The following is a 25,825-nucleotide window of genomic DNA, read 5'->3' as shown; positions in this document are numbered from 1 at the left end:
TCTCACAATAAATAACAATACTGTGCCACGCCATGTTTTTCCTGGTTAAACCAAAAGTTTAAGGGTGATAACATCTGATGAATTCCTTCTAGGGATGCTTCTCATCTTACCTGTGTAAAGGTCCAGTCACATGGAGTGCCAGTGCAGCAGGGCTGAAGATCATCTCTAACAGAATTAGAGTTAGATAATGACTTCTCAACTCTTCATAAGTAAATTGAGCAGGGCATGGTGCTGCAGGCTCTCTTCCAGCCTGGTTGCTGTCCTGTCTGTGCAGATTATTGGGAAATGTAGCAGTGGGATACCACTGGAGGGTTTGACACCAGTATGGGTCTGAACTGTTTCATTAGTCTTACTTGGATCTATTTAATAGAATTGTTAAATTATGTGCATTGACAGCACACAGCCTTACACTTCATTAATGCTGGACTGGATTTAGAAGTACAATGGAGTCCGTCAGTTCCTTATGCACTCTGAAGAAAAGGGAGATATTTTCCACTTCAAATTCTTTGAGTGATTTTGTTTCTAAAATAAAAGCTGCTTAAGTACTGCACATATTGTGAGGAAGGGAACTGACTTGTACCTGTGTTGTCCCAGCAGGCCAGAAGAAGAGATCTCTGCGCTGCCTCCGCAGGTGGTTTGTCACCGTGTGACCGTGCCAGGAGGCCACCATGCAGCAGCCAGCGCAGCCTGTCCCCCCGGGGGCGGCTCCTCCTCCTCCTGCCGGCGTGGCTCGCAACATGTACTGGAGGAACAGCCCCCTGGGCAGGCGGGCCAACGCCGCGGCCGCGCCGGGGCCGCCCGTGACAGACCCGTTCGCCTTCGGCCGCCAAACCCCGCAGGGCTCCCCCCTGGATCACCCGCCCAAGGGCAGCGCTCCGGCCGCGTTCCCACCGCACGGACCACACAGCTCCCTGCCGGCTCCTGTGCCTCAGGCAGGGGGAGGCACCAGTAGCTTTCCCGGTGCTCCAGTTCCCTCTCCGTCCCCGGGGTATGTTATAAATAGTGCTGCAGAAGGGCATCCCAACGCTGATGTTGGACTCCGTGGGCCTGCGGCGCCCTTGCATTATAACCCAGGAGCAGCAGTGGAAAATTCTTTCAGTGTGCATCCTGGGGTGGTGTCTGCAGCGGGCAAACCTGGGGCTAGGCAGGATGTTGGCAGAGATGCAAATGATGCAGCTTCAGCACCCACCACGGCAGCGCTCTTCCCACCACCTCCCCAGCAGCCTGGGCCCCAGTGGAGGCCTGTCCCAGGGAATCTGCAGTCTCCAGTTCGCAATTTTGTGCCCTATCCTGAGCCGTCTCCTCAGACCGACGTTCACAACATTTCTCAGCCTTCCGTCAGCGCTTCTCACCCTCCTCCACACACAAACGTCCCACAGGGCCCTGGGCACCAAGGAGTTCCACAAAACATCGTGCAAGCGCCTTTACCCGCTGGCTGTGAGAGGAATGGCAAAAATGGCCCTGCAAACAGCAGCCATCACATGAACAGCATCCAGCCTGGAAATGTGTTTAGGCAGAACACAGACATGACTAACCCTTGGTCAAACCAACCTTACCAGGAACAGTTTTACCCACAGCCACCTTTGCAAGACTCGGGTTTTGTCCTTCCCACAGCTCAGGAAAACAACCCCAAAAACCAGTCTCCAGCTATGTCAGAAACATCAAATAGATCTATTCCCACAGATAGAGATCCAGGAACTCTCTCCATGTTCTTCAAAGGGGATGAGGCAGAAAATGAAGAAATACTTTCATCTGAGAAAAAATACGTAATGGAGAAAACAGAGTTTGATGCCTGTCAGCAAAATTCAGCCTCCCTGTATCACCAGTCTGTGCATCCTCAGCAGGTGGCAACCAGTATTCTCTCTCAGGCTCAGCTGGGTTCAGCTGGTGACATGGTACAGAAAGGAATGGATGCCCAGTACTTCCCTAAACTTGTCAGCCATCAGGAGGCACAGGCTGCTAAGCACTCTCTGTTTGCTGGTGATGACAAGGCACAGATAGGTGACCCAGCTGCTGGGTCCCAGTATGAGAATGTGGAGAACCTGGAGTGCATTCAGAATCAGGAGGTGCTGCCAAGTGAACCCCAGAACATCAACGCTTCCTCCCCCGCTGCTGGTCCCGATCCGTACAGGTACGGATCCTTCCCGGGTCAGGTGCTTCCCAAGAATGCTGTGAGCCATGCTGAAGGAGGACCAAACCTGGAGGCTCCTGACTCCTTACCTCACCCTGGCCGGCCAGACAGCGTCTCTTCCAACTACAGCAGCATCAGCCACAGGAGCAGCTCCAGCTCTGCACGGCCCCCGGAGCACGTCGGTACATTTATCCAGCAGGAAATTGGGAAGCCTGATGAGGAATCCTCTGCCAGCTTCTTCAAACAGATTGACTCCTCTCCTCTGGGAGGAGATTCAGGTGAGCTAAACCTCAGCAAGAACTACCACGGCAATCTATCCCAGCCTCCCACTCCAAGTCCTCCTAAGCCTACAGGAGTGTTTCAGACAAGTGCAAATAGTTCTTTTGAACCTGTGAGGTCCCATGGAGTTGGTATAAAACCTGCAGAGATTGACCAAGCAAAGATGGTGGTTGAATTAAGAGAGAACCACTCAAACCAAAAGAATATCAAGAAGAACACAGCAGTGCCTGCTGCATCTCCTGGCAATCTTGAACAGCCACCAGATAATCTGGAAACAATTTACATGCCTCAGGTACACCCAGGCACTGGGGAGGCTGGAAACACGCTGCACTCTGGACCTGTTGTGGAAAATATACAATCAGTGTCTGAGAGACGCTCCTCCACCAGAGCTCAGGGAGCAGTTAAGAAGTGTGATAGCCCAGCAACAACTTTATGGGCTCACAATGAGTTACCAAATTTTGGGGGAAATGTTCTCCTAGCTCCTGCTGCTCCTGCAGTGTATGTACCTGCCAAACAGACTGTGGAAGTCATTCAGCCACCAGAAGAAGGCCTGTCTAATCAGCAGCCATGTAAACCAGGGACTATTGCTGTGCAGCACTCCCAGGATGGAAATGTAGCTTTTGAAAATCTTGAGAATCCTCCCAAAATGGGAGAGGAGGAAGCACTTCAGTCTCAGGCAAGTTCTGGTTATGCAAGTTTATTGTCTTCTCCACCTACAGAGTCTTTGCAAAATCAGCCTATCCTGATTGCTCAGCCTAATCAAAGCTATAACTTGGCTCAGCCAATTAATTTTTCTATTTCTCTATCTAATCAGCTAAGCAGCAATGAAAACAATCAGCCAATGAAGGACTCTGGAGTTGGGGACAAGCCTGCGATGGGTCCCCAAAGTTCACATGCTGGTGGGGAAAACATGCCACTACCTGTGATGCAAGTTGGATCTCTCCTAGTTAATGCACTTCCAAATACTAATCTGTTAAAACATAATTTATTGCAAAGTCCTGTTAATTCCTCTGATGCTGCTTCTAATCAGCCTGCAAACTTGCTTATGAAAACTCCTCTTAATTTGAGTCCAGAAGGGCAAAAGAATGTTAATGTGGAAGGCCTTGTTCCTGAATTTGCTAGCAAGCCAGGGTCTAACTCATCTGTTTCTCCTGGGACAAATCTTCCCAGTGGAAGTGCAAGTGGCCTGGTCCCCCCTGTTAATTCCATAGCCCAGGCTAATAATTCTGCAAATCAATCAAGTAGCAAAGAAGCTGCTGGAGTGCTGGACTTCACAGTGCCACGGACGTTGGAGAAAAGCAGCACAACTAATTCTGTCCAGGTGCACAATCAGTCACCCTCTGGTGCTCCAGCCCAACAGGCAGCTGGTGCTGCTCAGGTGCGTCCCGAGGTGCCTGACAAACAACATTTCTACCAACAGGTGACAAAAGATGTGCAGCACCAGGCTGCAGCAGACCGAGCTGCGCAGCCACAGATGCAAGCAGCTCAAATGCAGCCACCAATATCTGGGCAGTCCTCAGTTCCTGCAGACTCCCAGGTCTCCACAGGGGCCAAGGCCATGCAGCAGGGGGACAGCCAGGTGCTGGGTAACCGTCCCCAGCCTGGGGGACCCCAAGAGGGAGGTTCAGCCCAGCCAAGGTACGACCAGACGAGTCCTGGGAAGCAGCCGGTGTCAGAACAGCCTCCAGGTGCTCCAGCTGCCACTGCCCCTCCTGCCAGCACTGCTCAGGCAGTGCCACCCAATGGGCAGCAAGACCTGCAGCGTCCACCCCCTCCTCAGACTCCTCAGGAAGCCTTTGGTCCACCCCAGAACCCTTACTACTACTACAGACATCCTTACGATGCTTACCAGGCTCCATATCCACCACCTTACCCTCCTGCAGACCCCAGGACAGCAGCTCACCTTTATTACATGGTAAGTTTCTATTTTTCCCTTTTTCCCTCTTAATATGTATTATTCATTTTCATTTTTGACTTATGAATTTAAGCGGTTGTGTCATGATCAACATTCAGCAGAGCATTCACGTTAAGTGTTTAAGTGTAGAGAAAATCCAGACAACAGTAACAAAACTGACACTGCAAAGATTATGGAAACTTAAGTGGTTGCTGATACCAATTCCAGTTGGCACAGATGTCAGCTCATAGCAATTTGTTTGGAAAAAGTTGGCAGTCCAGGTGCTCAAACTTGGTTCCTGAATTATTGATGGTTTAGTAGAAAGGTTGAAATGCCTTTAGCCCAGACATAATGGTTTTTTTTCCTTAAGTTTAGGATATTAATAACTTGACTAGAACTCCTGCCACAAAAAGTAATAAAAGTTAAGCTGTTTATTAACCTCCATCTCTTCAGGTGTCGCTACAGTGGTGTGAATGGTGATGTTTTTTGGTTTGAACTGTTAATTTTGGAGATGTGAAGCCTCTTCCCTTGCCTGTGCTTTTGCAGGACAGCTATGGCTCACTGCAGTGGTGTGAATGGTGATGCTTTTTGATTTCAGCTGTTCATTTTGGGGGTGCTCAGCCTTTCCCCTTGCCCGTGCTCTTGCAGGAGGACAGCTGTGGCTCACTGCAGTGGTGTGAATGGTGATGCTTTTTGGTTTGAGCTGTTCATTTTGGGGGTGCTCAGCCTTTCCCTTGCCCGTGCTCTTGCAGGAGGACAGCTACGGGCAGTACGACCCCCGGTACCGGCACTACGAGGGCAGCGCTGCCTACATGGAGCCCGGCAGTTACCGCTACCCCGAGCCCGAGCGGCCCAGCTCCAGGGCCAGCCACTGCTCTGACAGACCTGCCTCCAGGTGGGTGATCCTCGGCTGAGACAAGATTTGGGTACCCCAAAGCAGGGAGGGTGGTGCTGCCTGTTGAAGTTTTACAGCATAAACCACAGGGAGGAATTCAAAACCTCTTTGTGTGCTGCCTCAGGGGTGGACGGTGTCAAATGCCATGTCTGGGAAGGATGCAATTCCCCAGCCTTTCCTCTTGCTTGTTGTTCCTTTCATTCAGTTCTTTGGGGGTTGTTGGTGTTTCTGCCAGGCAGGAAGTCACTGTGATAGCCTCAGTGCTGATGTTTGCTGTGAAAGAGCAGTGCAGGTCATGGGGTTATTAATCAATACTCATTTATTTTCTGCCTTGCACTTAAGCAGGGGCCCCTTGGTCTGTTAATGAATGGCAGTTTTGCACATTGGGTGAGATTTGCCTTGCAAGCACCGTGGATACACAGTGGTTCAGGTGCTCAGAAGGGAGTGGTGAGTCAGGTGCCAGCATCCTGGTGCTGTGTCAGGTCCATTTGTGTACTATTCCCTCAGCTGTGGATAAGCTTTCCTCACAAAGCTCCCAGAATGTGGTCTGGGTGGCAGAGGTGCTGTGTGGGCATGTCCCACCCACTCATTTCAGTGCAGATTTTGATTAGGAAAACTTAGAAGCCTTGATCTGTCTGATTAATACAAAATAAAGACATTTGAGAGAGGAGGAACAATGTGTTCAGATGCTACTTGAAAATATTAAATAAAAGCAGGATTAAATCTCTAACTCAAGCAAGAAGCAGCAAATTACCTTGAAGAGATTGCTGCTTTCTGATGATAATTGTGTAAGTTATTTGTATGAATTCAAATTAATGACAAAATGTTATTGTTGTCACCTGCTTTGCAGTTTCTAACAGAGAAACTCCTGTCTGGAAATGATTAAACCCTTTGTAATGTTTGTCTGTTGTTGATAGTTCACTCATGGAGCAGTGATCAAGTTACAAATATCACATTTTATTTACCATCTCCAGAAGATTATAGATGTATTTTGATCTTGAGGAGAGCAAAACAATGGCTGTAGCTCCATGTGATAACTTTTACCATTTTCTTAAGTGAATTTAAGTGTGCTGTGAGCTCTTGAAATGAGATGATAACCTCCTGTAGCACTTCCTGAGGTGCTATTTTTAGAAGGGGTTGAAGTTTCTCTCCGTGGCAGTGGGCAGATCAAAGCCTGCTAGAAGTGGCTGTGCCAGTGCAGACAGACAGGGACTGTGGTGTGCAGCTGCAGGGCAGCAGAGCTGTGTGTGTGTGAAACTGCCCTGAATGTGCAGTGATGGCACAGCAGCTTTGGAAACTCTGCTTGGAGAAAGGAGCAAGATCTCACTGGGGAGACTGGGGAGACTGGTTGGGTGGCCAAGGCTGGTGTGATAAGATCAGAGCTCCTCTGCAGGGTGAGTGCTGTGTTAGCAGGCTTCCCACACTCCTGCACTCGCTGGGCCACTTTGGAGTTTGCTCTCTGAGTTGTAGGACCAGTTGTAGGGAAGGGTGGAAGTTTCCATCACTCCAAACTGGCATTAAATACCTTCACCTGCTGCGTGTGTGTGCCCGGGTGTGTTTGTGAGATTCGTGCAACTGTGTAGGTACAGACATACATGAATGTATACATATATACACATTTATGTGTTCACATACATGCAGACACTGCATTTTTCATCTAACATCCATCCTCTGGCTTTTTTCAGAAATTCTAGGATGATCTGAAAATGTTGTATAATAAAGGCTCATGATATTCCAAATAATGGCCACATCTTTCTTCTTTTCATCAGAAGAAATCATCTTTTTCTATGCACTGACTCTTACTTTGCCATGCTGGTTTTAGCCAGGTTTTTGTGCTAGTTTGGACAATCAGCTCTGTAAATGGGTATTTTCTTCATTATGAGCTGTATAATAAAACACTGTTAAATTTGGGGCAGCTATTATTTCTTAATGAATTGTTAAATTGTTGACTTCTCTGTTGAGACAGTTCAAAGGATGCTAATTATAGCAGTAGTTTTTGTGAACAATTGTCTGTAAGTAAATAAACTTATCACCAAAGCAGTTTATAAAGCCACTAAATTATTGTATGCTAAGGGCTGTCAGCTTTCAATGGCACACAACAACTTAGTGGTATATTGGGCTGTAAAGTCTTAATTTTGTGACTCCTTGGTTTCTTGGAAATGCATTATTTTAACTATGCAACTCTGTCTAATCAATTGGGGCACAGAGTTTTTCCTACCTCATGATGAATTTAGAAGAGATTAAGGAGGAATAACAACTTTTTTCATACTTGTTTGCTTTCTTGCAGGCAAGGGTATACAGAAGATTATTATGGAAAAGGTGGATGGAGTGATTATTATTCAGGCTATTACCCAAACTCCTATGATTATGGAGGTAAGGTGTCCAAAAAAACTCTGATTTTTTTCCACAGATTTTCCTCTCTTGACCCTTCAGTTTTCCTTTCCTTTGTGCAAACCCTCCATTGTAAGGGTACAGAACAGTTTTACTCCACATGTTGCAAGGCTGCCTTTCACTGGGGTGTGTCCTTGGTGTGTGACCTGAAGGCAAACCTGTAAAGTGAATTTTAGGTGGGTGTAAAGTTGACTCATGACTGGATTTTGGTTTTGTCCATCATTATCTAAGTGCTCCCTGAGACATGCTGGCATTGGGAGTCTGGAGGTAATTGTTTGTGTAGTGCCTGGGAGGGGTTTGAGCAACATCTGTCCACATCCTGAGATGTTTTGCTTGGCACTCTGCAGATTGATCACAGAGATTCTGTGAATCTCATAAACAAATAGTAGGATTGAGATTTAAAGATGTTAGAAAGGATCTGATGGCAAACACTGACCCCTCAGGAGTAACTAACTCTAATGGCTATGTTTCTCTGAAAGGTGTAAAATTGATTTTTTAAAGTAAAAAGGAGTGGACATATTTATGTAGCTTTAAGTACATTTCTTTGGGTTTGCTCTGTGCTTCAGGACCAAACCAACTTGTAATTAAAGAGAAAGGAGCAGAAAAAAGATTATAGTTAAAATCTACCAATATCTGAACCATTTCTTTTTGTTTTCCAAAGATCCAAGTCGCTGGGAGCGATACCCATACGACCCCAGGTACAGAGACCCGAGGAGTTATGACCAGAGGTACTGGTATGATGCTGAGCACAACCCTTACCAGAAGAGAGAAGCATATCCTTATGGCAGCAGGTTTGTCCAGTCAATCCACGTTCTCCCAGTGCTCTTTCCAGAGCTGGGGCAGCAGATTCTCTGGAGCAGGCTGTTAAAATGCAGTGTTACACATATTTCACAGTGTAGTTGCTAGTGTGTGTGTGTGTTGCTAGTTCTTTCTGTAGCTTTAACATAGGTCATTGAGGCAAACCAGATGAGCTGTCACATCACTCTGAGAGAGGGATTGAAGGTAGCAGCATTTGTTTTTAAACCAGTTTAACATTCTGTGGGTTTTTAGAACACACTCTGAGTATAATGTTGGTCTTGATCTTGAAAAATCTGGAGGAACTCCGTGAAGGAATGTCTGTTTACTGTAACAGCAGCCTCGGTGTAGGCAGATTTAAGAGCCCTTCTGGAGTGAGGTCCTGTGGTGTTACATTTTAATTAAATGGTATTCTCTGTCTCACCCCTCGAAAATGTAGGATTTATTCCAGGCCTGTGATACTGCAGGGGAGGATCGTGGATCTGTAATCCCATTGGCCCAAGTCTTACTCTGCGCCCACTTTGAATCTCCCTGTTAAGCTGTGCCGGGGATCCCAAACCTCTCTTGGTCCTTCTCTCCCTAGGCTCTCCCTCTCTCCCCCTTCTCCCTCAGAAACTAAGCAAACACCTAATAGAGATCTGAAATTTCATCATGTTGTGATATTGGATGGTGCTGGGAGATCAATTAGGGCGTCGTGATGATTTTCAGGATTTGGTGGTTTTTACGAAGGTTGAGGGCCATTGGTTGTTTCTGTATGTGGATATGAGGGTGATGAGGATGGTCCCACTGGGGGTGGGAGCCCCAGTAAACCTTCACCTAATCAGCACCCCCAGAATCCGTGTGGAGTCTCCTTGCCTGCCTGCTGCTGCCAGTGAGCACACAGCTTAGGGGTCTCCCCAGGGGTCCCCCAAACAAACTGCACCAAGGTCCAGTGTGACCGTGCTTACAGGGGTCCAAGGATGAGGATCTGACTCCATGTTTCAGAAGGCTTGATTTATTATTTTATGATATATACTAGATGAAAACTATACTAAAAAAATGGAAGAAAGGATTTCATCAGAAGGCTGGCTAAGAATAGAATAGCAAAGAATGATAACAAAGGTTTGTGGCTTGGGCTCTCTGTCCAAGCCAGCTGACTGTGATTGGGCATTAATTAGAAACAACCAACATGGGCCAATCACAGATGCACCTGTTGCATTCCACAGCAGCAGATAATCATTGTTTACATTTTGTTCCTGAGGCCTCTCAGCTTCTCAGGAGGAAAAATCCTAAGGAATGGATTTTCATGAAAGATGCCTGTGACAGCCCAGCTCTCCTCCCTGAGCCCCGTGGGTGCCTGAGCTCACTCCTGTGTGTGTGTGCCCCCCTGAGCTCACTCCTGTGTGTGTGTGTGCCCCCCTGAGCTCACTCCTGTGTGTGTGTGCCCCCCTGAGCTCACTCCTGTGTGTGTGTGCCCCCCTGAGCTCACTCCTGCTGTGTGTGTGCCCCCCTGAGCTCACTCCTGTGTGTGTGTGCCCCCCTGAGCTCACTCCTGTGTGTGTGTGCCCCCCTGAGCTCACTCCTGCTGTGTGTGTGCCCCCCTGAGCTCACTCCTGCTGTGTGTGTGTGCCCCCCTGAGCTCACTCCTGTGTGTGTGTGCCCCCCTGAGCTCACTCCTGTGTGTGTGCCCCCCTGAGCTCACTCCTGTGTGTGTGTGCCCCCCTGAGCTCACTCCTGTGTGTGTGTGCCCCCCTGAGCTCACTCCTGTGTGTGTGTGCCCCCTTGAGCTCACTCCTGCTGTGTGTGTGCCCCCCTGAGCTCACTCCTGCTGTGTGTGTGCCCCCCTGAGCTCACTCCTGTGTGTGTGTGCCCCCCTGAGCTCACTCCTGCTGTGTGTGTGCCCCCCTGAGCTCACTCCTGTGTGTGTGTGCCCCCTTGAGCTCACTCCTGCTGTGTGTGTGCCCCCTTGAGCTCACTCCTGTGTGTGTGTGCCCCCTTGAGCTCACTCCTGCTGTGTGTGTGCCCCCTTGAGCTCACTCCTGTGTGTGTGTGCCCCCTTGAGCTCACTCCTGTGTGTGTGCCCCCCTGAGCTCACTCCTGCTGTGTGTGTGCCCCCCTGAGCTCACTCCTGTGTGTGTGTGCGCCCCTGAGCTCACTCCTGTGTGTGTGTGCCCCCCTGAGCTCACTCCTGTGTGTGTGTGCCCCCCTGAGCTCACTCCTGCTGTGTGTGTGCCCCCCTGAGCTCACTCCTGTGTGTGTGTGCCCCCCTGAGCTCACTCCTGTGTGTGTGTGCCCCCCTGAGCTCACTCCTGTGTGTGTGTGCCCCCCTGAGCTCACTCCTGCTGTGTGTGTGCCCCCCTGAGCTCACTCCTCTGTGTGTGTGCCCCCTTGAGCTCACTCCTCTGTGTGTGTGCCCCCCTGAGCTCACTCCTGTGTGTGTGTGCCCCCCTGAGCTCACTCCTGTGTGTGTGTGCCCCCCTGAGCTCACTCCTGTGTGTGTGTGCCCCCCTGAGCTCACTCCTGTGTGTGTGTGCCCCCCTGAGCTCACTCCTCTGTGTGTGTGCCCCCCTGAGCTCACTCCTGTGTGTGTGTGCCCCTCAGGAACGAGCGATACGAGGATAACTGGAGGTACGACCCCCGTTTCACCGGGAGCTTTGACGACGAGGCGGAGCCGGCGCGGGATCCCTACGGGGACGAGTTTGAGCGGCGCAGCGTGCACAGCGAGCACTCGGGCCACAGCCTGCGCAGCTCCCGCAGCGTGCACAGCCACCACAGCAGCTTCAGCTCCCGCTCCCAGCAGGTGAGCCCCAGCTGCACGCACAGCCTGCCTCCTGCTCTGCTGGCCCTCGAAAAGGCAGGGTTTATTCCAAGCCTGTGATGCTGCAGGGAAGGGTCGTGGATCTGTAATCCCACTGGCCCAAGTCTCATTCCGCATCCAGTTTGAGTCTCTTGTTAAGCTGTGCTGGGGAGACCAAACCTCTCTTGGTCCTTCTCTCCCTAGGCTCTCCCTCTCTCCCCCTTCTCCCTCAGAAACCAAACACCTAATAGAGTTTCAAAACTCCAAAATTTCATAATATTGAGATACTTGATGGTGCTGGGAGATCGATTAGGGCGTTGTTGATGATTTTCAGGATTTGGTGGTTTTCACAGAGGTTGAGGGCCATTGGTTGTTTCTGTATATGGATATGAGGATGATGAGCACCCCCAATAAACCCTCATCTAATCAGCACCCCCAGATTCCATGTGGAGTCTCCTTGGTTGCCTGCTGCTACCAGTGAACACACAGGGCTTAGCACGGGGAATGAATTTTTTTTTTTAACTTTCATAAGCTAAGGCTGTTTGTGATATACTTTTGAACTTAATGCTCTTGTAAGGAGAACTTTAAGCAAAATCAGCACTCAGCTGTGCAACTTGCTATACACACAGAAATGGAAAATTTCCTCTACTTGAATCCATTTGCTGTTTGTGAGAACATTGCCTTCCCTGTGCTTGGCTGTAGTGTGCCTGGCTTTGAATCATGTCATTTTTCTCATCACAAGCTTGGCTGTGTTACTGAACTTAGTTAAAGGACTAACTCTGTATTTGTATGATGTTATTGTGACTTTAAAAGCAAAAACCAAAGCTAACTGATTGCTCATCCACTTACACCACAAATACAGATACATGAAAAGCTCAGAGAATATTTGGCTAATTTTGAGGTACAATATTTGCTCATGTAATGGGTCATTTTACCTATAGTTGCTTCATTGTGTTTCTTGGAAGTTTAGGTACTTTTCCAGTCCAAAGTCCAATTCAGTAATGTTTGAAGCAGTATTGGAAATCATTTAGGCATTAATCTTTAGGCACCTGCTGTCATTTGACATTTGTTGGACTTTTTCAGTTGGGATTTTCCGTCTGTTACAGCAGAGGTGAACATTCATTCTGACCCACAGTTGTTGGTAACAGAACTGGTGCTATAATCTTAACTTTTCACACAAGCACATAGAAATCCTGTTGTGAGAAAACTGAATATGCTTGGATGTGAACAGATCAAACGATGGTAAAAACACTGGGGGAGAAGACAAAATGATTAATTACCACAGAAGGGTCTCACAGGGGGGGCTTTCTGCAAGGCTGTGAGTGCAGTGCTGCTTGCTGAGTGTAACCCCAGCTAACCTGGCTGCTGTGCCCTGCCTAGAGCCAGCTGTACAGGAGCAATCACGATCTCACTGCCTACGACCCCCCTGCGCAGGCAGTGCACGCAGATTATCCCTACGGAGGCTATGAGCCCAGCTTTGATGGACAGCAGCCCTTCCCAGACTATGGCTACCCTGCTGAAACAGCCTGGTCAGCTGTGGAACAAGGTATGGACACGCTGGGGAATGAGGGAAAACATTGTGCTGTAGATACAAAACGTTTTCTCTGGAAAAGCTTTGCCAAGGTGGCGATGTCAGTTTAGCTCTTTGAAGATGTGTTATATGTTTGTACAGAGATGGCAGGAATGTGTCTGATACTATCAAAACCCCTGCATTGAAAAAAATAACTGGATTTTAAAGTTCTGGAGTTTAGTTATTGCAGATCTTCAGGTTTGGGACTTTGGGATTATAAAGGAACTGATTGTTTCTTACCAAGTTCAGCCAAATTCAGTAACAGGGTGTTTTTCACTAAAACCCACAGCATTATTGAATTGGGTAAATGCATCAGCAAGTTTGCTTAGCTGCACAGCAGGTTATCTGTTCTTATTTTATCTTTTCTCCCCATTTCAGCACCTTTAAGGCCCTCAACACCTGAGAAATTTTCAGTGCCTCATATCTGTGCCAGGTTTGGGCCTGGGGGCTTTCTCATAAAAGCACTGCCAAACCTGCCTTCTGAGGGTCAGCCAGCTCTGGTTGAAATCCACAGCATGGAGGTAAAGTTTAGAAGGAAAAATGGGAAGTAATGGAATAAAGGTCTTTCTTTTGGAAGGGAAATGGGGAACTTGAATCTGTAGCTTCCTGATTTCTCTTTTTTTATGTCAGTGCATGTATTTTTTTCTGTTTGGGCTGTAATCATGAGTAAAACAGTAAATTTAAAAGTTCCTTTCCTCTGAGAGATGACTTAGTCATGATGAGATCATCCAGCTCCTTATAATTTTGTTCAGGAAGATATACAGAGTAATTGCATGTAAAGTAGCTTTCATAATTTATCATCCTTATGCAGGTTGTGACAAAATCACCCTTTAAATTTTGCTTAAGAGGCTTGATTACATGACAGGTCATGTTCAGCTCTGGGGGTTTTATCAGTAAAAAGCAAAATTTAGAGTTACAAGAATTTCTTATGGATTATATTTGTGTTTCAGACAATGTTACAACATTCTCCAGAGCAAGAAGAGATGAGAGCCTTTCCTGGTCCTCTTGCTAAGTACGTTCCTACAGTTTTCAGAAATAATTTTCATACTTTCAGAAATTACTTCTTCATTGCAAATTACAGGATTTAAACTGACTTAAAATATTTGTGGCTTTTGACCTGCTTAAATAATACATGAGCTTTAAATTTATTCCTCAGAGTAATTACAGATAATGACCTGAATGTTTACATTTGTCTCATTAAAAACGTCTTTCTTTTTTTTTTTTCTCAGGGATGAGACCCATAAAGTGGATGTTATTAATTTTGCACAAAGTAAAGCTGCACAGTGCTTTAAGAATGAAAATTTAATTGACAAAGAATCTGCAAGTCTTCTTTGGGACTTCATTGTACTGTTGTGCAGGCAGAATGGGGTATGTCTCACTGCTGGAGTTTTTATTTATCCTTGAGTGTTTTGTACACAAATAGTTTTTGTGCAAAGATCTGGAATTTGTGTTCTAGTCGCTGATCTTGGAATATGGCAAAGACTGAAGGAATGTGTAAACTGGGCACTCACCCTCAGAGGTGCTGATATTCACATATTGCTGTTGAAATGCTGAATAAAATGCAGGCAGTGTTGAAATAAGAAAATTTTCAATTTTTGTTTCCTCTCCACACACACAGACTGTTGTGGGAACAGACCTGGCTGAACTTCTGCTCCGAGATCACAAAACAGTGTGGCTTCCTGGGAAGTCCCCTAATGAGGCAAATTTGATTGATTTCAATAATGAGGCTTTGGAACAAGTGGAAGAGGAATCTGGTGAAGCCCAGCTCTCATTTCTCACTGATAATCTTGTAACCATGGTTGACAGTTTTGAGAAGGAGACTGAGAGATTCAGGGAGCTGCTGCTTTATGGACGTAAGAAAGTGAGTGCCTGTGCTGCTACTTATTTTTGTAGTGCATGCAATATATTGTGACTCTGATACAGAAATTTATACCCTACAGCTCATAATCTAAAACAAAATTACAGTGTGTTAGCTTTTATCTAAACATTTTTTGATTTGATCACAAATCACTACTGTAAAACTGGTTTTTGTGTGTAATATGTGAAGCTATTCCCAGGAAACTAATTTGTGTGTTTGTTAGGATGCTTTGGAGTCTGCCATGAAGCATGGCTTGTGGGGTCATGCTTTGCTCCTTGCCAGCAAAATGGACAGCAGGACACATGCAAGAGTGATGACCAGGTACTGGGTTGCTTTTTGATTAGTGGAATTTGGCTGCCTGTTCTGCTAATGAGGTGGAGAATGTCAAAATCATGGGTTATCCGTAGTAGTTCGTGCAAGATTTATGCTTTAATTTTACCTGTGTATTTTTTTGTTAATTATTACTTTTTATTCTGGGGTCTTCTGGGTATAAATTTAGACCTGAGAAGTTGTTCTCTGCCACCTGATCCATTTAAGGAGTATTTGAACAATGTCATCTGTGACCTTGCTTGGAAAAAAACTGCAAAAACTTAACTGTCAATTGTCTTAATATTTTACTGGTAATATTTTACTTTTGAACATCACCCACTGGGTAATTTCCTGTTCAGTGTAGTATTTTCACACAGCACTTCCTTCTCTTGAGCTAGGTTAGATTAATTGCCACTGAGAGCTGAAGTACATTTTAACTGCTTACCCCACGTCTGTGTTTTGTTTTTCTCTGCAATGTCTCTGTAGGTTTGCCAACAGTCTCCCAATTAATGACCCTCTGCAGACTGTTTACCAGCTCATGTCTGGGAGGATGCCAGCTGCATCCACGGTAAGATTCACTGGGAGCTGCAGGGAGGAGTGGAGTTCCCGACAGAAATCCTTCCCAGAATGTCAGAGAAGTTGTTCTGATCCTTTTAACCATGCAGAGCTCCAGTCACTGATTTGACCTAGTAATTCTTCTCATTTTAGTGCTGTGGAGATGAGAAATGGGGAGACTGGAGGCCTCATCTAGCAATGGTGTTATCCAACTTGACCAATAACGTGGACTTGGAATCCAGGACCATTGCAACCATGGGAGACACTCTTGGTAACACTTGGGGAAATGAAGGGTGGTGACTGAGGGAAAAGCTTTGATTGCTCAGCTTATTTTTTTTGAAAACAGGCAATTTCTTCATAAAATATAAAGTGGAGCAGTTCTGTATGGGCTTGTCTCTATTGTGAAGGCATTTGAATGCAGAGCCAAACAAAACAGGACACTGAATGTGCCACTGGAATATCCTGAGCTCTGTCCTTTGTTTCTCTACAGCCTCTAAAGGCCTGCTGGATGCTGCTCATTTTTGTTACCTTATGGCCCAAGTTGGGTTTGGAGTTTACACAAGGAAGACAACAAAGCTTGTCCTAATTGGATCAAATCACAGGTTTGACTTTCTTTTTTTTTAAACCCAACTTTCTCAATGCAAAAATGAAAGTTTGAAAGACTGAATTGCACTGTTCCTCTTATCCTCACTAGCTGGTTTTGAGATAACTTATTGGTATCCTGTCTTGTAGAATGTGTTTGATATTTTGTGTCTGACAGTGACAGTTCTGTGTTTCTCAGCTCAAACAATACTTTTCTTCTCCTGTTTGAAACAGTTTGCCATTTTTGAAGTTTGCCACCAATGAAGCCATTCAAAGAACAGAAGCCTATGAGTATGCACAGTCACTGGGAAGTCAGCCTGGCTGCTTGCCCAATTTCCAGGTGAGGAGCTGTTCCTGTTTTAGTTTGGTTTCTGTTTTGGCAGATGTCATGCTTTTGATCTCTCAAGTGCTGTAGTCAGTGGGGCAAATATTTTCTCTGTTATAACATGAAATGTTAATGGATAGTAATGCCATATAGCTGTTTTCCTGTAGTCATTTCATTTTCATTTTTTCATCTCTACATCCTGAACTTCTGAATTTTAACTTTATAAATTGTAATTCTGTATTCAAGAAGAAAAATCCAGCAGAATTTGCTGGCACTAGCTGTAGGTAAATAGACAACTTCTGCTGGATGCATTAGGTGGAGGAAATTAATTGAATGCTTTTTCCCTTAATTTTGGATGTGATAATGAAATATCTGAGCTTTCAGCTGAAATGTCAGACTGCCTTTTATTTGTTGCCACCCAGAGTGTTGTGATCACTGATTTTATTTGTCCTTTGCCTCCCCAGGTTTTCAAGTTCATCTATGCCTGTCGGCTGGCTGAGATGGGCCTTGCTGCCCAGGCTTTCCACTACTGTGAAGTCATTTCCAGAACTGTCCTCAAAGATCCACATTACTATTCCCCTGTGCTGATTGGCCAGCTAATCCAGGTAACATGAGGAAGAATGAAGTGTTTGTGGCTGGAAGTTGTAGCTGGGAAGCTGTGGCTGATGAACTCACACTTTGCAATGGTTCCTTTCCACAGATGTCCTCCCAGCTGCGCCTGTTTGACCCTCAGATCAAAGAAAAACCAGAACAGGAATCTTTTATTGAACCCCCCTGGTTAGTGACACTTCGACATGTGGATGGACAGATCAAGGTATGGCGTGTGCTTTTCAGCATGAATTATTCCCTGGAAAGGATTAGTGTAAATCCAGTTTTTAAAATGGCTTTGTTTACACTGCTAATCACACAGAAACACGAGAAGTGACCTTATATATTCATATCCTAAATGGCAAATGTTATGGTGTAAACCAAGTGAATTTACCACACTTCAGTGCCCTGAGATTCAATACAGAATAATTAAAATTATGAGAGACAGGCTTTTTTTAATACCATAATGCAAGGAGAACTGCAGGACTCATTAGGTTGCAGTAGTCAGGGGATCTGCTTGCCATAAAAATATCTCATGCATGGATTGGTGTTGCTGGATTATAACAGTGGAAATAATGATTGTCTATTTAAAGAGATGTGTTAGAAATTGGAACCCTGAGCTAATTAACTGTGTCTCAATTTAAAAACAAATAAACCCTTCAAATTATTGGTTGATCTTGGCTTATAAATGGCTGACAACCCGTTTTTCTTTGACTGAACACTAAAAAACCTTTTCACACCTAAGATTTCCTTTGCTCTGTGTTCCCTTGGTTATGAAGAATGTCTGGTAGAGATGAGTTAATAATTTCTTGTTTTTCCCTGCAGGAGGGTGCAATAGCCTATAACACAGACAGATCCACCCCCCCTCCCTATGAGTGCAGCACTCCCAGCTCTGAGCTGGACCGTGCCAGTCAGTGTGAGGGGGGAGGAGGCCGTGATGTGGGGCCAGGTGCTGAAAATCCCTTGCTGGCATCCTTGTTACCCAATATGGCTCAACAGATGCAGAGCGTGCAGCTGATGCCTTCAGGTTGGTGTTTCATGTCCTTTATGACAGAGAGAACACAAAGGGTTTGGGTTTCTGATACAAGAAACCACTTAAGGGGCTGGTTGGAACAGGGAGATTTCACTTCTGCATTGTATCATTCATAGGGTAAAAGGTTCACACTGGAATTTCTGCTTCATTTTAATTCTGGTTTTTTTTTTTTTTTCTTTCTTCATGCTGCAGTACCTCAGGCTGTCCTTGATGGCTCAGCTGCCATGATTCCTCCTGGTGACCAGGGAAGTGTCCCCTTCTACCCAGTGGCTCCTCAGCCTCTTGGCCCAGGACCTGGCTTTGCACCTCAAGGATTTTCAAATCCATATGGAACTGAACCATCCCCACTATATGTAGGGACAGCACTACCCCCAGGAGGGCCACCACAAGAAATAGAACCACAGCCAGAAGAGCAGACAAACTTGGAAACAGGTCTGGGATCTTAATAAACAGCTTTCCTTCCTTAGAAAGGGAATGAAGTGTTTCAGGGAATAATTCAAAATATCTCAGTATTTAAAAAAATAGTGATGTTTTGGGTAATGAAATTTAAAAACACCATGTAATGGCACAGAAACATCTGTAGAAAGTTGTAGTATTCATCCTGCTTTTTTGGCTTACTTTAAAAGAGAGGTCAGGCTCAGCAGGTCATGATTTAGACCTTGATAGGTAATCCCTGAGTGCAGTGAGATTGGCAGTTCTGGTTCCAAGGGATGTCAGGGATTTCTGCCTCTGGACATGAGTTTCTAGGACCCTGATAAGTTTTAAATCTGTGACAGCAGAGCCTGACACATGTGGAGAGAAGGAAACTCAAGTTTGGTTAGAGTTTGAGATGTGAGGAACCTTTAACTCCTCCATCCTGATGGTTGAGTTGGATCAGCCTGCTCTGGCCTGTGTTTAGAGCAAACACAAACCCAGACAGCAGAAGAAAAAAATCACAGCAATTGCAGCTCTCATTCTTTAAAAGACCAGGTTCTCTCTAGAAGAAAACTCTTGCCTTAAAACTATTGTGGGGCTTAGGGGCTTTGGTGTTTATTGTTGGATTTTTTGTTGGTGTGTCCCTGCTAACATAATCTATTTTTTTTTTTTTAAGGGATGCAGAGAATTGCCCCAGAGTCTCCTTCACAAAACTCCTTCCCTGAGCAGAGAGAGGATGATTTCTATGGCAGGATGGCCAACATGGTATTGTTATTTCACACATTTCTTCAGCTGCATTGCAGCACAATGCAAACATGAGGATTTGGAGGTTCTGTATTGCTCTTCTGCAAGACTTGAAGCTTGGTTTTCAGAAGTCCCCAAAGAACCAGATTAAATGTCTTTGTGTAGAAAATCTTGATAAAAAATTAATGCTGTGTCAGATATTTATCTGCTTGTTTATTATGCATTGATGTCCTGGCTTTATATCTAACCAGGCAGCAGGACCAAGATCCATCTTAAGGTTTATTTTGTATGAACTTTTAGATCTGTTCTATTTATGGATTTTTCAGAGAAGGGTTGTTTTTAGCAGGGTGGGATGTGATCCATCACTGCAGCAGTGACAACTTTTGCTTTCCTGTGTTTTTGTCACCCAGGGCTATGGGAGAAGGTCCCGCACAACCTCAGAGTCCTCTGCTCATTCTGTGGGACGAGAGAGATCCAGCTCTGCAGCCAAGCAACCCTCTCCTCCTCCCTCTGCTCCTGCAGGGAAAGACACTAAAAAAGAAACAAAAAAGGAGGCAGCACCCAGAAAGGTAAACTTTCTTAGAAAGGTCCCTGCAGCTGGAGGAGACTTGTCAGTAAATGTGGTAACTGCTGGTTCACTGTAGTTAAGAAATCCTGACTAAACTGTAACTACTTAATAGTTGCAACTCTGGGCTCAGAGTTGAAGTCCCTGACAGAAAATGTGTTGTTGCATGAAAGTTTGTTTTAAGTTGCCTGTAAAGTGAGACAAGAATTAACTGAGAGGGAGAGAATTAACTGAGATTTGATTTGTTTTTAGACTGGTGGAACCTGGTTTCGCTGGCTGATGGGAAAAGGAAAGAATGAGGCTCACCTGCCAGATGACAAGAATAAATCAGTAAGCCCCTAAGAATCACAAAAACCTTTATATACTTGAATTTGTTCCTAATGTTCTCCTGGATGACAGATGAACATTGTTTTGATGAGTAACAGATGATTGTAAAACTTTGAAGATGATTCTTATTCTAAGACTAGTTAAAAAAAAAGTTATGGTTATTTTAGACTTTTTTAGCAGCTTTCTTTGAGCTCTGTGTTTTTGACTGTGATTTTCTTTTAGATTGTTTGGGATGAGCAAAAACAACGTTGGGTTAATCTGGATGAACCAGAAGAGGAGGTAAAAATCTGAGTTTTCATTATTTCTCCAAGTGGAAAAGAAAAATCTGTACTTGGCACACAATTTTTTTTAGTCTATGACTGTCTCTTAAGAGCTGCATTTTACTGAATTTGGATTAAAATGTGCTACATCAGACAATTATGTGATTGGATTTTTTTTGTCTCCTTGCAGAGTAAACCTCCTCCACCCCCTCCAACAGGATTTCCTAAAGCTGCTCAGGCTGCTCCCCCTGGGCCTGGAGGCCCACCTGGTGCCTCTGTCAACGTGTTCTCCAGGAGAGCAGGTAACAGCCAGCACTGATATTTGAGGACTTCCTCCTGCATAAAACATGAAGGCAGAAGTTCTGACTTTCCCTGCCTTGTTTGGGAACATTGGCAGCTCACTGGAGCTGTGGCTCTTGCTGGCATTGCTCGTGCCCAGCCCCTGCTCTGCTGTCACAGTACCATGGCTTGGGTGTTACTGTTTGTATCCCTGGGGTGTTATTTCCTGATCCTAAAGGATGCTTTAACCAGCCAGCTGTTCAAAGTAGACACAGGCATGATAAACACAAGGGTTCTTTTCTGTTTTTCTGTTTTTAGCTGGAAGCAGAGCCCGTTATGTGGATGTCCTGAATCCAGGAGGAACCAAGGCAAGTGGGGCTGTTCCTGCACCATCAGACCTGTTTGCCCCCCTGGCACCCATGCCCATTCCTGCCAACGTGTTTGTTCCAAACTCAGGTGTGTGCATACAGTTGTGGGGAGGTTTTATGGCTGTTTGTGGGGTGTGTTTGGCTAAATCCCATTTTCTCTGTAGTTCCAGGGGAATCCCAGCCCATGGAGGGGAGTGGAGCAGCAGAGCACACAGCAGCTGCAAACCAAACCAACACAGACCCTGCTGCAGCTGTGGAACCAGAGGTGGGTTCCAAGGAATGTCTTATGGGCAGAACCCAAATTTTCTGATTCAAACCCCTCAGGATTCTGAGCAGCAGTTTGACAGCCACAGTCCATAAAGCATGATGTTTGTGGGGTTTGTGGTTTAACGTTTTACTTAAAGAGCAGAAGAGAAATACAAGTGAAAATGGAGGTGGGAGGTTGCATTTCCTAATTTGTCAGGGCTGCAGCTTCCGTGGGTGCAGCAAAGGGACTGAGGACATGGGAAGAACATGAGTACCTACATTGCAGGTTACAAATCCCTGATGTGCTGTAACATTGTTCTGCCCCTGTGGGATCTCTAAGGGAAATGTGGAATAGCCTCACAGTAATGATGATAAACAGAAGTGCTTTGTTTTCCTTCAGTACTTAAACCCTGCAGCCCTTCCTCCTGGATCTGGACTTCCTGTTCCTAACCCTGATGGCTCCCAGTCAGGCGAGGTAAGGCTTGATGCAATTTAATTAATGACTTTTTACAGTTAATTGTAATGGTCTTACAATGGGCCATTTAAAACAACCAGTAACTGATTCAGTTGGTGATAAGTAGGCAAGATGTGATATGACTGCCTCCAGAATTGTACAGAAAAGACCTCTAAGCCCATTTGAGAAGTTCAGCCTCCATGCCCTGCATTCTGTGATCTCCTTTTCCTATAGAAGTACTTTTAAAAGCCTTTTTCAGAGTAAAATGTCAGTAGCAGTTGAAGGGTCTCTTCTTGCCTCCATGCATGCATATAATGTCACTAATATTAAATGCAAGACAAGGAGAGCAAGTGCTGTGTGCCAGGCAGAGTAACATGACCTTTGTTCCTACTAAATGTTTTCTATACCTACATAATTTTGTGCTTTAAGAAGTCCTTTTGATTTAAACTAACTTCTGGCTTTACGTTTGTTTTTTGTTTTTTTAACTTGAAGTTGGTTTAACCTTTGGCAGTGAGACTTTGACAATGAAATAAAACAACTGAAAGCTTGGGGCAGTGACATGCATGACGACTTTTTTTATTTGTGTTTTTTTGTATTTGTGTGTTCTTGCTGTTTTGTAGCTTTCGCGCTCTAGTTCAATGAGTTCATTATCACGTGAAGTAAGCCAGCATTTTAATCAGGTACATGTGGCTGGCCATTCTCATTTATGTTAACTTATTTACTTTCCCCTCTCCCTTCTTTATTTTGCATTTGCTCAAATACTAATGCTACTTTTAGTCATTTCCCCCTCATTTCACAGAGTTGTCATTAAAAGTAGATCATGATGTAGTGTTCCTTTTCACACTCAAACAGGGTCTTCAGTTTTGTGTATTTATGGGAGTGCATGTAATCCAGGCATGCTTTTTATTTATGTTCCTAAGAGAGTCACATAATTTCATCATCTTATTTCTGGGATACTAAAGAAATCAGTTGATTTTAAACAAAAAAAAAACCAAAACATCCTCCAACAAAACCAAACCAACCTCCTAAAAAGTCTCAATACAAGCAAAACTTGGTCATTCTGCTGCTGCCAGTCTCAAATTGGTATAAACCCACTTGCAAAAGTCCCTGTAGGAATTAAAGGAATGCTTCATCTCTGCTGGAAGTTCCAGAGCAAACACAAACCTTTCTGGTATTTCTTAATAAAGCACAACCTGACGTAGAGTGTTTATTTTGGGGCAAGTCCTGAGGTGTGTACTAACAAAGGCAGAAGGTACTAATTGAGTGGAGTTGCACTGGTGTCTTGTGTTGGTTTTGCATGCTTTGGACCTGCAGAGCTATTTGCAGTTGATGCATGTGCCACTGTTTGGCCAATTCCTACATTAAGCCAGCCATGTTGTAGATCTGGATGCAAACTGTACCAGCACTCTGGAGTTGTTCAATAGGCTGTGCTCTCCATGTTGTTGGCATTATTCCTGTGAATATTTGCTCTGTATAACTTAGCAGACCACATTTGAGAGGCACTGGAGTTCCTCTCAGCCCTTGTCTAATTTCAGTGCTTTCTTTTCCCAGCCTGCTGCTGTTCCACCCTCGGGGGCACCTTCAGCAGGGGCGGTACCGTTCTACAACCCCTCTCAATTTGCACAAGTGAGTGAAGGCCCCATCTTTCCTTTTCCTTATCCTTCTTATCCAACATTTCCCAGAGCAGCTGTGGCTGCCCCTGGATCCCTGGAAGGGTCCAAGGCCAGGCTGGGCAGGGTTTGGAACAGTCTAGGACAGCAGAAGTTGTCCCTGCCCATGGCAGGGTGTGGAATGTGATGGGCTTTAAAGGCCCTTCTGACCCAGACCAGTCTGATTCTATGCTTTGAACAAAACATGATTTTGTGCTTTATCAGCTTAATCTGGGTTGTTGCACACAGAGTGTTAAATGTGCACAAAGATCAGTCTGGCACCAGTTCAATTTAACAAGTTCCCATTCCAAACTTTATTCCAGATTTCTTGAATTTTTGTCTCCAGCATGACCCTTTTACAGAGCACTTTGTTTATCCCTGTTCTTTTTTCAGTCTCCTGCAGCCACTGGAAGTTCAAGACTGGGAAGAATTGGACAGAGGAAGTATCCAACATTGAAGTAGAATACAATGGCTTTGTATTTGGAGTCTTTACTCACATTCTGAGTATGCACAGAACTCTTCAGCCTTATGGCACATGCTATCAGCTGCAGTTGACAGGACAGAAATATGATGATGGGTGATCTTTTTCATGCTTGCACCTCATCTACGCAAACCATTACCAAACATGAAATATATGTAACTTTTCCTTTTCAAAACCTGGCTAGAAATAGCTTTGCTGTGATAAAGAATAGGCACAAGAGAGGAAATAGTTGCTGTCTGTTACAAAACCTGTTTGTAAATTGCATAGGCAATTTATTCCTTAAATTTATTTTAAACCTTACTAGCGTGACCTTCCGAGACATAGTTTCAGGGATTCCTTAATTTCTGAAGGATGCTTCCCTCCCAGCAGGGGTAAAAAACAAACATGTCCACATTGTAAGATAACACTGTGGCCTTAAGAGGACCATGCACAATCAGCCAGAGTGTGGAACCAGAGGTGTTCCCCTGGGAGAGGCTCACCCAGGAGCTGCCTCCTGCTGCTTTGGCTTTTGGGAGGAGGGAGGGGGCCACAGCTCATCCAAATAAATCGACTTCTATTGAATGAAAACTGTGACTGTAATCTAATCCTGATTTGATTTGGATCTTTCCTAGTCTGTATGTAGTTTGTGGTTTAGACTACCTGTAAAGCCAAGTGTATAGTGGGAAGGAGCTCTGTATCATAGCCAACGCTGTTCTCTTGACGAGTGAGTGTTTGTTTAAGTGCAATACGGTTACTTTGCTTTCTCTCAAACTGCTGGCACTCTGCAGCTGGGGGGTAACAGCTTGAAAGTTGTTTTTTTTTTCCTTTTGGGAGTGCCAGAATCAGTGTAATAATCCGTTCTTGAATCTCCCTTACTAAAATAACCAAGGTCTTAAATAGCTAACTGCTAAATTTCATACTAAAAGTAGATGGATTAGACCTCTACAGATGGACTTCAAAATCTTTAGGTTTAATATAGGAAATCTTGAAAACCATGGTATGCAGCATTTATATTCACTGAAGAATCTGAATTATCTGCAAAGAGAGAAATAAACTTTAAATATTTATTAAATCATTAGGCCATATTTTATTTAGAACTTGCCACCAAACTATTTGATTTTACTTGAATTTCTGCCCGGAGTAGAAGTAATACAAATGTGAAATTGCCAGTATTTGTCCCCAGTTGTTTTTTGGTTGGTTTTTTTTTTTTTTTTTTGTTGTTGTTGTTTTGGGGGGGTTTTTTTGTTTGTTTGTTTTTGGGGTTTTTTTTTTTTCTTTTCCTGAATAACACCACTTTTCTAAGATCGTGCTAGCCTTATCTATGTCCCAAAAAGTTTGTATGCAGCCCAAGTAAAACACTATTTGGGGGGATTAGAAACCTTTGTGTGCTGGTCCATTCTCAATTCCCACCGTGGACAGCAGCAGTCGGTGTGGTTTACTTTTCTATAATTGAAACCTAATCAGACACTTGGCTTTCCTCTAGTCCAGCCAGGCTGCTGATTATTTTCTCCTTTCAGTAGAGACTGCCAAACAACTTCATTCAAGGAGGCTCCCCCTGAGCTGGGAGCAGCTGTCTTTCCTAAGTGTAAGATTTGACACTGTAAATTCTTAAATAAAATATTTTGCGCTCTGGAGCACTTTCACATTTCACTTTCTTCTTGTGGTTATTGCTTTAATGAGGTGGGTGAAGGAACCTTTCCTGTTTTTCTGGGCATGATCTGTGTGAGGAAAGTGAAGTTTTTGGTGTTTGAAACAGCTTAATCAGAGCAGGTTTAGGTGCAATATTAGGAAGAAATCCTTCCCCATGAAGGTGAAGAGGCTGTGGCACAGTTGCTGAGGGAAGCTGTGGCTGTCCCATCCCTGGAAGTGTCCAGGAGGGTCAGGCTGAACAGGGCTCGGAGCCTATGGAAGGTGTCTGTATCCATGGCAGAGGCTGCAAACTGAGTGATCCTCAATGTTCCTTACCACCCCCGGTGATCAGTGTTTGTACTGAAACGTGCAAAATTGAAGCTTTAGGCAGCTTTGAAATTTCTTCCAGTGTACCACATTTATTTTTAAGCTGCTTTTTAAACGCCTCC

At 44.9% G+C, this 25,825-nt stretch overlaps 1 protein-coding gene across 1 annotated transcript; it reads left to right on the top strand.

Moving 5' to 3' along the window:
• The first annotated feature begins 635 nt into the window (after nucleotides 1–635).
• Nucleotides 636–24,942, top strand: SEC16A (SEC16 homolog A, endoplasmic reticulum export factor). The gene is made up of 30 exons (XM_058818259.1): nucleotides 636–4,325; nucleotides 5,057–5,199; nucleotides 7,487–7,572; nucleotides 8,252–8,381; nucleotides 10,966–11,164; nucleotides 12,542–12,707; nucleotides 13,110–13,252; nucleotides 13,682–13,743; nucleotides 13,961–14,099; nucleotides 14,350–14,592; nucleotides 14,813–14,910; nucleotides 15,385–15,466; nucleotides 15,607–15,724; nucleotides 15,944–16,055; nucleotides 16,270–16,375; nucleotides 16,825–16,965; nucleotides 17,061–17,174; nucleotides 17,774–17,975; nucleotides 18,174–18,413; nucleotides 19,072–19,160; nucleotides 19,550–19,708; nucleotides 19,957–20,034; nucleotides 20,254–20,310; nucleotides 20,482–20,593; nucleotides 20,889–21,026; nucleotides 21,103–21,203; nucleotides 21,585–21,659; nucleotides 22,259–22,318; nucleotides 23,190–23,264; nucleotides 23,681–24,942. The coding sequence occupies exons 1-30, from the start codon at nucleotides 669–671 to the stop codon at nucleotides 23,747–23,749; spliced, it is 7,194 nt and encodes a 2,397-aa protein (XP_058674242.1). The 5' UTR covers nucleotides 636–668; the 3' UTR covers nucleotides 23,750–24,942.
• Nucleotides 24,943–25,825: the final 883 nt, after the last annotated feature.

Source organism: Ammospiza caudacuta, chromosome 21 (genome assembly GCF_027887145.1).
Source record: "Ammospiza caudacuta isolate bAmmCau1 chromosome 21, bAmmCau1.pri, whole genome shotgun sequence".
NCBI classification, from domain to species: Eukaryota; Metazoa; Chordata; class Aves; order Passeriformes; family Passerellidae; genus Ammospiza; species Ammospiza caudacuta.
Note: the sequence above shows the minus strand (reverse complement) of the source record. Positions and strands in the feature narration are given on the sequence as shown.